The sequence below is a fragment of the Lethenteron reissneri genome, chromosome 27, assembly GCF_015708825.2.
Source record: "Lethenteron reissneri isolate LAM-NWPU_2019-01 chromosome 27, ASM1570882v1, whole genome shotgun sequence".
Taxonomy (NCBI): Eukaryota; Metazoa; Chordata; class Hyperoartia; order Petromyzontiformes; family Petromyzontidae; genus Lethenteron; species Lethenteron reissneri.
In genome coordinates, this window is record NC_083805.1 from 2,653,673 (window position 1) to 2,665,934 (window position 12,262).

At 52.5% G+C, this 12,262-nt stretch overlaps 1 protein-coding gene and 1 long non-coding RNA gene across 3 annotated transcripts in view; one reads left to right on the forward strand and one right to left on the reverse strand.

Moving 5' to 3' along the window:
• The window catches only part of LOC133348348 (CAP-Gly domain-containing linker protein 2-like), a 30,999-nt gene extending 18,970 nt beyond the window's left edge, over positions 1 to 12,029 (reverse strand). The window contains 6 exon segments of the mRNA XM_061561094.1: positions 792 to 916; positions 4,299 to 4,567; positions 5,305 to 5,634; positions 6,353 to 6,370; positions 7,860 to 8,042; positions 11,360 to 12,029. Of these exon segments, the coding sequence (XP_061417078.1) occupies positions 792 to 916; positions 4,299 to 4,567; positions 5,305 to 5,634; positions 6,353 to 6,370; positions 7,860 to 8,042; positions 11,360 to 11,465 (1,031 nt within the window). The 5' untranslated portion in view covers positions 11,466 to 12,029.
• LOC133348349 (uncharacterized) lies at positions 2,567 to 5,440 on the forward strand. Of its 2 annotated transcripts, none has more exons than XR_009755796.1 (3): positions 2,567 to 3,944; positions 4,362 to 4,530; positions 5,298 to 5,440. It is a non-coding gene; the product is annotated as an uncharacterized LOC133348349 (long non-coding RNA). The 2 variants fall into 2 exon arrangements; XR_009755797.1 differs by having other exon boundaries at positions 4,395 to 4,530.
• Positions 12,030 to 12,262: the final 233 nt, after the last annotated feature.

A 12,262-nucleotide genomic window follows, 5' to 3' on the forward strand; every position in this document is an offset into this window, starting at 1 on the left:
ATCATATTGGAGCGAGCACAGCACCGAAGCGGCGTGAGGCACTTACGCTTCAATCACCGGAAGGTCTTGCATCGGTTCAAGCACATACAAGGAGAGCGTACACTATTTTGTATATTTGTATTACGATCTTGTATAAAGTTGCAGCGACCGTAAAAAAACACACATTAGTTCCGAGACAAGATAACGACGTGGCTGCTCGTTTCTGCCGCAACGGATTTAAACCTCGTCCTGGAAAATCAGCGTCACCAACATTGCAACAAAGATGCGTTATCCCAGCAAAGCGTCATCCAGATTGAGCCAAGCATATCCAACTCGAGTATGAAAATTGTAATGTTGCTCTCACCTGGTTAACGTCAGGACTACCAAACGGATTCCAATATGATCGCCAAATCTTAATTTAAACTTGTAACTCGCATCACCGCCATCTCCGCCGCAGTGTCCGCTCGCTCTCAAAGAGAGAGAGAGAAAGGATGACTCAGAGGCTCGAGGAGGAGAAACCACAAATGAGCGAGAAAGGCCGCAGCAGCAGCAGCCACGGGTTGAACCGGTGCCAAATTCTACCCAATCGGGAAATTAATGCAGATTCTGTTAGACCCAGGCATGCGGCACCACTGCTGCTGCTGCAATCTCTGCATGATCACATTTTCTCCGCAAAGCACCTTTACCTTTCTCGGTTTCAATGTTATTTTTAATTCAGTCGAGAACATCTCCAGCAGGCGCCACGTTCTCTCTCCCTCTCGATCTCTCTCTCTCCCCGCTCGCCCTCTCTCTCTCTCTCTCTGGTGCGGTACCTGGTGCCGGCGACAGCGCCGTCGTTCTTCCCGAGAGGCTCGTCGAGCTCCACGCCGCACCACTCGCCCTTGGCAAAGTCCGTTTCTCCGACGAAGCGCACCACGCCCGCCTTGGTGCCGCCCACCTGCATACGCCCCGGGCAGGGAGACGCGGCAGGGTTGATGGAGACGCGGCGGGCGATGCGACGCGCGAAGTGGCGGCGGTCGCTCTTCACTAGGAATTGGAGGAATTCGTCACGGTTGGAATGTTATAAAAATGCTGTTGTCGGCGTGGGTTGTTGAGAAATATCCCTTTGGTTGTACCTGGCATAACAGAATCCCTCTAGACTGAGAGATTCTATCTGGACTGAGAGAATCTCTATGGATTGAGATTTCTCATTGATTGACCGATCCTGAAGGTCGGTTAACAGAATCCCTCTACACTGAGAGATTCTCTCTGAATTGAGACATCCCCTCTCCCAGCCTCTCTCTGCTCAGGATCACGAATCGTGCGGATTCCGGCACGAGAAGATTAGATTTTATTTCACGGCGAGGATTAAAATTGAAGCGTGTGCGGCTCGCGTTGCTGTGACAACGGCAGCGGGGAAATCCAAGCCGGTGGCACGGCACTACGGCTCCAACCGCCGCCCACCATTAGTGGTGACTTTTGAACCAGCGGTTATCCAGATTAATGAGACCCGTGGTGCTGAAAAACTAAATAATAAAAAAACGCCAGTTTTACAAGCAGAATCCAATTGATTAACGGCAATTAGTTCCCCATAGAATATTAAGTTGGCAATGTTTTTGTTTTGGCCATATACATTTTGTTGTGGTTGTTCAGCCACTGTTCTCGCAGCCCCTGTCTCTCGAATTTGACGCCCAAAGTGACAGCATCGGAGCGACAGCACGGCATAAAATAGCTCCCCACCATGCACTCTCCTACCTCTCCCCACTCATCTCGCTCCACTCCCCTCCATGCACTCTCCTTCCTCTCCCCACTCATCTCACTCTACTCCCCTCCATGCACTCTCCTACCTCTCCCCACTCATCTCGCTCCACTCCCCTCCATGCACTCTCCTACCTCTCCCCACTCATCTCGTTCCACTCCCCTCCATGCACTCTCCTACCTCTCCCCTCTCATCTCACTCTACTCCCCTCCACGCACTCTCCTACCTCTCCCCTCTAATCCTGCTCCACTCCCATCCATGCACTCTCCTACCTCTCCCCTCTCATCTCACTCTACTCCCCTCCACGCACTCTCCTACCTCTCCCCTCTCATCCTGCTCCACTCCCCTCCACGCACTCTCCTACCTCTCCCCTCTCATCTCACTCTACTCCGCTCCACGCACTCCCCTACCTCTCCCCTCTCATCTCACTCTACTCCCCTCCACGCACTCCCCTACCTCTCCCCTCTCATCTCACTCTACTCCCCACCATGCACTCTCCTACCTCTCCCCACTCATCTCGCTCCACTCCCCTCCACGCACTCTCCTGCCTCTCCCCACTCATCTCGCTCCACTCCCCTCCACGCACTCTCCTACCTCTCCCCACTCATCTCACTCCACTCCCCTCCACGCACTCTCCTACCTATCCCCTCTCATCTCACTCTACTCCCCTCCATGCACTCTCCTACCTCTCCCCTCTCATCTCACTCTACTGCCCTCTGCTGCTCACAAACCACATGAACATAAGTAAAAACAAACAGCCAATGGATGAAATTAAACGTCAAAAATGACTGTGCACTTACCTTTATCATATTTAGACGAAAAAAACCCACCACCACTCTAACTCACCGCAGCCACCGCCGCCGCTAACCAGAGAGACGCGTGAACCCGCGCGGGCCCTGGGCGCTGGCCGAGGCCTCAAAGGCGGCACGGCTCGAAGTGTCCATCTCTCGCGACTGCTCGCTCGCATGTGCGCTGCGGACCGCGCCCCGCGGGCGGTTTTTATAAACAAGGCCGGAACTCGCGGGCGGCGAGAACCCTGCAGCGGAGCGGCGTGTAACAATTACGCAGCATAACCGGAGCTGCGCCGGAAGGGGCGGCGGCGGCGGCGGCGTCGTTACGCACATGCAGACGGCGCGCTACCGGCCACAGCATCGCATTACCGATGGGAACGAGGCCAAAAGAGACACTCGGCGAGATCTCTCCGGGCGGGGAGTGGACGCCGGCAAATGCATCCGCTGGTTGAGCGCGAGATGGGATTGAATTCCCCAGGGTGCGCGGGATGCAAACGGACCAAAACACGAAGTCCGGGAATTACCTCCGCTTGCAACGTGGCCGCCTCGTGCTTCCCAACGGAGCGGCCGCCTCGCCTCGTTTTGTTCGTATGTATTTTTTGTAAGTGATTTGTTTACCTTTCCTATCGGGTTTTTATATTGTTTGCTGTTGTTGTTGTAAGATTTAGGACCCCCGTTTCCCGACTGAATATCTGTGAAAAAAACAGCTTGAAAGCTCATCGGATTCTTCCAGCATAAATAAATATTCTGATTCTGCTTCAATCGCAGTCAACCTGAGATAGCGCAATTCACTCTTGCGAGCGATGAGCGTGATCCGCCAACCCTTTCGCATGAAGCGTTAAATCAGAGGCGTGCACTGCCACCGACCGGCTATTTGGATGGCAATTTATTCACTCACTCAGAAAAGCCCTCAAGATACATTTTCAAGAGGAATTTTCACTTGTGCCGTTTGGCGACCGCATTTTTGTCTGAGTTTGCATGTCGGAGAGAAGTACAGTACCTGGGGAAACCCCACACGTACTAAGGGGATATCGTTCCAAACATAATCTGGCCGGATAGGTCGGCCACCTACTTGCTGTACTGCCATCAGATTGGGAGTGTCACACTATGCTGGCTCATCGGCATGACGTCACATCACGTCGTCACATTGTAACATATGTGCATGTAACCACCGACCCCATACCTTCTTATCTCCAGGTCTCTCTCTTATCTCAGCGCGGTACAGCTTGCCTCTTGTCTACAGCTCTCCTGTATTTATCTCCTGTTTATTTGCTTTCATCTGGATAATCCGTATCTCTCTTCTCTGCAAACATCTTATCTCGAATTCTTTTTGAGCTGTATCTCTCGGCAGGTCAAGGTTTTAGCAGACCACTCCTCCGAGGGCCCCCCGTGGGCCAGGCGTGGCCCACCGGCCCGCCAGTTGAAGAAACCCTCACGTAAGCGATCCGCCATTGTGCGATGCACGCTTTGCCCCTAAAGCTGACCGACAGGGGAGCACCGCGGATCCGGCAGAGACGACATTCTGGGTCTACAGCAAATAGCACGGACAGCCACGACGGTGGACAGACAGCCACAGACAGGGGCAGAGAGGGACACACTTAGAGACAGCGGGAGACAGAGACTGAGAGACGGACGGTGCCCGACAGAGACAGAGAGACAAACGGTGCCCGACAGAGAGACAGGTCGGGGCAGGATAGAGACAGGTGGACAGAGACGGACGGAGAGACGGCAACAGACAGAGGCCGACAGAGACAGGCTGGGCCCGGCAGCGGCACGAGGAGTGCGCTTACCAGCACACGGTCTCCCATCTTGAGGTCGCGCTCCGCCCTCTTGGCGGAGCCGCTCTCCGACAGGTTCCCCACCGATTGGCTGCCGGTGCGCGCCAGGTTGGAAGGGCCCGACGCCGCAGCCGCGGCGGCGCCGGCGGCGGCGGTGGCGGCGGCGGCTGCGGCGACGTTGGAGGAGGAGGAGAGGAGCCCGGCGTCGCGCGAGGAGAGGGCGGAGCAGGAGGAACGCGGCGTGGTGAGCGGCGTCGTGGAGCTGGAGCGGGCTCCTACGCCTCTCGTAAAAAAACAAAAAACACACAAACGACAAAACCACGCGGTGGCGATCACACTTAGAAACCCACAACGGCCTTCAATGTAATTTTTTCGGCTGCAAGCGGTGGCTCGTAGCTCCGGGTTGAGGAGGCTGGTAAATCCGACTCGGGATGTCCGGTCGTGGGTGACGTGTACAGCTTAGTTGAGACATTTAGATGCCGTATAAATCGAAATTGTGCCCCCCAAGAGATTCAATGCAACTTCATGACCGGGGGTCAACATTCGATTTCAAGAATCTGATTGTTTTTGTCTCGTAATTACCGCCTCGGTTTAACGCATAGGCTTTCGTGATCAATATTATCCATAAGAGGTTTTTGGGTGAGATTGCGTGAATATAAATGTGTCGTTAAACCCGCCACCATCCGACGTAGCCAATTAGTAAGGTTTGTCACGTAAACAAAACATTACAATTCGTTACTAGTACAGCACATTGATGTATTGGAGAGTAAACCCACAACATTTACAATTCCAATATTGCTGTAGGGTTTACTCTCCAACACACCGGTGCACTGAACTAGTAACTTTTTTTAACGTGAAAAACCTTCCTAATTGGCTGTGTTGGGTGGTGGCGGGTTTAACGGCACATTTATATTTACGCGATCTAACACAAAAACCTCCTCTATTATGAATTACCGCCTCGTTTGTATATTGCTTTTTCCCACCCCTCCCCCACTCCCGCCACGTCGCTAGAGCTCACCTCCGCCCACCGACGCCTGTCCGTGCAGCGGGGGCGTCGCTGCGGGAGACGCGCAGCGCCCGTCGACCGCCGACCCCGGCGCCAGCGGGCGGCGCGACAGCTTGGAGGGCCGCGTGAAGATGCCGCGCCCGGCCTCGCACATGAAGTACCGCACGCCGGAGACGGCGCCGTCGTTTTTGCCCGTGGCCTCGTCCAGGACAATGCCGGCCCACTGGCCCGGTGCGAACTGTGTCTCGCCCAGGTACTGGATGTGGCCAGGCTTGCTGCCGTTCACCCAAACGCGCTCGCCGATGATGAAGTCGTCGATAAATGCATCACGCTCCTCCGAGTCTGCCGTGGGGGTCGCGGGGTCGCGGCGACGGGAACGCGGGTCAGAGACGAAATAAGGAAATTACAGTTTCGCGAGAAGGAATTTAATAACAAAAGCGAGGAAACGATTGATGACCAGTGCTAACAATTCTGTAAACGATGTGGAACGCATTGGACAGAAAAGTAGGTGTGCGTTGCGAACGAATACAGAGCAGAGACAATGTTTTTACCTAGAAATCACCTCCTGCATGCGCTATTGAGAAAAACGTAGCTTGTTCTTTCTCCCAGTTACACGATGGTCTCGTAACCGTGCTATCACCGTCACGCCACGGGACGATGCACGTTTGCATTTGACATTCTTGTCGAGCAGTGTAACATCCCCCCCCTCCGCCGCTGCCCCAGTGTTAGACAAATACCTCTATGGAAGTTGACGTCATAGAACTACTTCTGAGGTCCCTTCAATCGCCTCTTATCCACGCTAAGAGTGGCACTGCTCCTTCTCATTCACAGGCCCCGCTACAAAAGTGCATGCCGCGTGAATCCAAACGGGCACGTTTGTAATCCTAGCAGCTGGAAATATGCCAGGTTAGGTGACAAGCTAACACGATTATCAAATAATTATAATACTCTACGAACATAACACACAAAACACTTTTCAAACAATGCAATTACTATTGCAAATATTCAATGGGTGAATATTTGCTCACGAAGTAAATGCTTGTGGGACGAGCCACGTTACCTCCGTCGTCAGTGGGTGCTAGGGTCGAGAAAAAAACATTTTGGCTCCGTTACATCACCCGTCACCACCACACTGGCAGCAGCGCAGCTACATCCTGACGCCACGTAACGGCCAATAAACCGAAGGGCACTCAAACACCCTTTCATAAGTTCCCTTGGCGACCGCCTCTACAGCGGGAGGCCAGCCGAGTTCAACTGCCAATTGAAATTTTTGGTTTCAATTTGGCTTAATTGTGCAAAAGTGCCTAATCGAAGCTCTCCTTTAAATGGCCTCATTAAAAATAATATTAATAACGATTGACAGCCTCCTTTGTCAATCCAGGGGTGGATGAACGGGCAGGGCATTGCTTGACCATACTTCACCACGCGGGTCAGTGGTGGTCATTGCGCGATGGCTCCGGCAGACGCAGCTGCCGCATGCGAGCCGCTCCGGCCTTGGTGTCGCGCTTTTAAAGCCCTCATGTGCCCCCCCCACCTCCTCCTCCTCTTCGCCAACCAATAGACGCCCCCCAACGAGCCGGCAACCAAACCGCCCTCAACTCCAACCCTCGTCCACAGGCCGGCCACCCAGTAAACGTGCAATGTTAGCCGAATGTTGCCCCAACGTTGGCCCAACAGTTCCACGTTTGCCGGGCAGCTCCTCCCTCCTGCGGAAAACGATTCAATCGTGCGTTTGTCAACGCGATCGCCACGTGACCTCGGCCGTCAACGCTGTACACTGCGTTCGCTAAAAAAGGCTCGCACGCCACGCCTAATTTCATGGGCGGCAGCTCGCAAATTCAGACTTGCTCAATATTATCGATTTGAAAGCGAACAAAAAAACCCCCCACACGATTGCTCACGGTGAAAAGCACGCCACCGACAGGCAGAAGAAAACAACAACAACAACAACGCGAGCTGGTTGTTTATAAATTTGCCTGCTCGGCGTGATCGTCCGAGCAGCTGAATGACAAGAAATACGGGGATCGATTCAGCCCATCATTCACCCCGCGACGATTGTCCCAGCTCGGTCACTAATAACTGCACAAAACCCATCACGTAAAATTGGGATTGGCAAATAAATTGGTTGAAATTCCAGCTCTTAAGATTGCTAAAAGTATCAGTTTGACTGTTACGTGACGTACATTCCTCTCAGTAGCAGCAGGAGTGGAAAAGTGCTGCCCCCCTACTGTCGACTGGAGGTGACCTGAAGTGATCTCAGTAGCAGTTCTGCGACATCTACTTCTGTGAATCTTCCCATTACACACAGGGTTCCAAACGGTTTAATTGTCCCATGACTTGAGGCTGACAGCACGGTGTGGATAACATTGAGTGGCATTTCCACTCAACCTTGCACATCCTGGGAATCAACCAACCAACCAGTCGATCAACAACACCAACAACAACCGCAATAGCGTGATGGCCGATTCTCCGCCACAAATATCTGTGCCCATTCGCCCACCAATCCAACCGTCCCCTGCGTGTTCCCCCCCCACCACCCCCCTGCCTCGCCCGCAGTCAGTGCCCACCGGCCTTGCTGAGTTTGGCGCGAGTCGAGTCGGTGTGCGTGGGGCTCGACGTGCCCGGGACGTGCCCCGCCGCCGGCGGTTTGGCAGAGGTGCCGCTCATCGTCGTCGTTGGCGACGCCGGCGTTGCAGCTGCGGCACAGACGGTGGTGGCAGTGGCAGCAGCAGCAGGGGCCGTGGCTGCAGCTGCGCGGGAGCGAGAGAAAGGGACGTTGAACGTCATCGAGGGAGAGAACGATCGACGTCTTGGAGGAAGATGCAATAATAATGGTGGTTCTGGTGGAGAACATGGGAATCCCCCCTGCCCCCCACCAGAGGAACGTGGACTTTCCACAGCTGGCGTAGGGTCATCGAAGGAGATGAGCAGTGGTGCATGCTCATTTGAGGGGTAGAGACACTTACTTGACTGAATTAGTATTTCTTTAGTTGCAATAGCACTCTCTATGAAAGTGAGAAGACCTTTGTTAAATCGAACAGTCAGGGAGGAAAGTGAACATGCTTCTATACGATTTGAATAGACCACTATGTAAGTGAATGGGCCTACATTAAGGTAACTAGACACATATTTGAAGGAAATAGTGATTGGTAAAGCGAATCAAATAGAGTGCTTTATTGTCTTTTGGTAGTGTCCCTGGTGATAAATGTTCAATAACGACCACAACCAGCGCAATGGACGCTCAACAGCATCAATAATAATGATAACAAGCAGCGGCAGTCACCGCTACAACCGAATAATCATTTTAATATTTTGGCGAAATCCTGAATACACCGACTGATAAATGCAACCTCCCTAGAATTAATTAAACGGTCAGTAAACATGACCTAGTTTGGCCCCGAGAGGCGGTGGTGCTCTGTTTATTATTCAGAGCTGTCTTCACCGTGGCGTAGGAAACATTTCAATCATACAAATTCGTAAATCACAAATACCTAGATATTTTTTATGCCAAGCATGTCGATGTTTGAGATTTTAAATGAGGTTTTTTTTGGGGGGGGGGGGGTCCAAATCCAGACAGATTTTCGTGAAGGGTATCAACAAAGATAAAAACGCAAGTAAAATCTAGAGCCATCGGGCGGTTTAAACGGCAGTGCGATGGAAAGCTCGCGACGTGGCGACCGCAGCGAGCGGCTTGGAGAGGCCACGTGTGGGCCCCCCGGAATTCCCCGGGCCGCTGGACATGCTGATCCCATCGGGATTACGAGCCCGAGGATTAATCCTGTCGAGGCAGGATCACAGCGCCGGATTGAGCGGGCCGGCGCAAGCACCGCCGCGCCGGTCCCCCTAATGCCATGGTGTAGATTTGGCCACGGGTCGTGCCATCGCCGCATGGAATTTGCGAAGCCAAATTGGCGAACCCTGACCTAGATTCCTGGCGGAACCAATTTAAAAGACGACCCGGTTTTCTGCCACTTTTATCTTTTTGAGATGAAAGAAGCAGAGCCTCGAGGGCTTTGTTAGAGATAGATTTTGAAAGAAAGTTTTTGTCGTCTTCATCCCAAATATTATTGGAATTGTGCCATCGTCGTCGTGTCCTTAGACAAAGAATCAATTGAGAAATTGCGCAGAGCAGTGCTCCTTTGTGCTAGAGGATGCTCCACAGAATCTGATATCACAGACCTACTTCTGAGATCCCGTTCAGTGAAGTGACCTCGTATCGACACCGGGGTGGCAGCACTTTCCTACATGAAAGACGGCAGAATACTGTCGTTGTATGACACTCAAACTGATATTTTCAATTCTTCGAGATCAAATGTAGCCAAACCAAATGTAAAACAAAATTTTATAAGACATGTGTGTACAGTCACTGGTGATTGATATGGCAGCCGATTGCTGTATTTAAATCAGAATATTTATTTAGACTTAAGGAATCCGATGAGCGATAAAGCTTCTTCACACAGATGTCCAGTAGGGCTGGGTAAGAACGTTACACCAACAAACAATACAAAAACACGGAGTGTAAAGTACAAGAAAGGTAAACAAATCACCCAAACACATACAAATACAACAACTAAACCATCCCCATCCTACCAAACAAAGCCCACGGAGGTATTAACTTATTTTTCAAAAGCGACCTAACCACCACAAATGATAGCTCAACAAAGTGGCCCATCATTTGGACTTTTACAGCAGCAAAATAATCTAAATAATCAGACAGCCCAGTTGTGTTCTACACATTAATAGAGAGTACAGTAGTTGTTGTTGTTGGCTCACATGGCCAGAGGGGTTGAACTCTCTGACCCCATCACCACCCTGCCTCACCACCCCGGCTCACCCCACCAACCACGATCTGCGCGCGGTGACTTCAATTCCGCCTCGAGGGGCGGAATGCGTCAGTGCGGCACTCTGTCCCCCTGGCCATAAACGGGCGCTGTCTGATGGCTTTGCGATTGATTCCAATCAAATGATGTGGTCGCTCCGGAATAATCATGAATGTGGGGGCCCCGTTTTTCACCCCACAATTCCCTAGCCACCGCTACAGTCGAGATTGATTTTGAACTGCCCCTTTTGTATTTGGAGCGTTACCCTTCCCCCCCTCACCTCCGATTAGCACGGTTGGCTGGCTATGTTACGGTGCGAAAGAAGTTCAGCATACATAGAGTGATGAACAATGTACAGCCCTTTTGTAAATCCACTGCTGGATGAAGGCCTCCCCACGCCGCACGCGTGCGGATTGTGGGGGGTGGGGGGAGGTGGGGGTTATTTGAGCGTACTTCACCGTGCTGGCCAGTGCACATTGGAGAAGGAGGCGGGGGAGCATAGAAGTGCAGCACAGCGAATGATATTGCTGCACTGGCCCCCGCTGTTCACGGCGTGGCATAACCCCGGTGTCACCGATAACAACCTGGCTTGGGCAGTGGTTGCCCATCCAAGAGCTATCCAAACTCGACCCTGCTCAGCTTCTGAGATCCGACGGGATCGAACAGATTACAAATTATTTGGTCACGGGCGCTGAATGTTGGTGGAGTTTAGAAAATCCCGGACCCGGGCTGTCGAGGCAGCTGTCGTGTGCAGGATCCATCAACCCTTGCTCCCAAAGCGATGGATTGCAAGCGAGCATCAGCACACCCAGAAACTGAAATGAAGTGGATGAAATGGAGTGACCTCAACAGCGTTTGTTGTGTACCTTGTCGATACCAGATTATTTTTTAAACGTAGAAATGGTTTACAATCACTTCCCGAGTAATGATCTCAAATTCCCCTTTGTTCTGGCACCTCGAGGCATACTGCATGGGAGGCATGGTATAATTAATTTTTAATGATGATGAAACAACCTTGCTAGAGAGTATGCAAGCGTCCACAAAGATGGGTCACACAATCCCACTTACTACACTGCCATCTCCTGGACACCGTAAAAGCCCGGCGGATCTTTGAGAGATCCACAAACATCTCATGAATCCACCGACTCCTGCCTCTAAGCAACTGAACGCAAGGCGTGCGGTCGATGACTATCAATAACGATTGACAGCAACCGACTTAGAGATCAACCTCCCCGAGCCGCACTCACCCGCGGAGGACGAGGAGGAAGAGGAGGGAGAGCGGCCGAAGGAGAAGCCGGAGCGGCCGACCTTGTTGGGCGCCTTGAGGCCACTGGGCTTCAGCATGTTCATCATGGTCGCCGCGACCGCGAGCCGCCGGCAGCGGGAGGGGGGCGATCGAGATTAGGAGCCGCCGCGAGGGCAGGGCAGCGACGGCAGCCGGTTGCAGGAAGGCAGCTCGGGGAGACGCCGGGCACAAGCGCTTGCGGATCGTGAAGTTGGAGGAGGAAGTGGGGGCGGAGGAGGAAGCTGGTGCCACCACTTAGAGGCCGTGGGGGTAGACTTCTGTGGCTTCCACGCAGTGTTAGGCATCACCCTGCGGAGGAGAAATGGGGCGAGCGGGCAAGCAGACAAGGGGGCGGCTGCTGAGAGCGAGAGATGGAGCTGCTCGAGCTCGCACGAGTTTCTAAAGACCGGTTATTTTTTTTTCACGGCAATTACCCAACCGCCAAATGACTGTTATGACATCACTCTTGGCAGCGCTGAAAAGGAATCCGCTATTTCACAACAGAGGAGATCTCGCTGTTACAATCCATGAAAACAGAGCGCAGCGGCGCTGGCCCGGAGCAGCACCAATAATAAGTGAATTTTTTTTTTTAAACTGAAAACTAAGCAACATTTTTTTTAATGCCGGCGTTCTCCCTCCTTCCCTCACCACAGCAACGCATGTTCTCATGTGAATTCCAACAGCCGTGACAACCCAGAATCCACAACAAACAAGCGTCCCCACTGCAACCTTCGACAGAAACATCCTACCTCGGATAAGCACAGGGCAACACAACGCCGCAAACACAACGCTGCTCTCGCTGCCTCACTCCCCGTCGCCTATTGCCCACCACCCCCAAGTTCTGATAACGTTGCTCAACCACAAG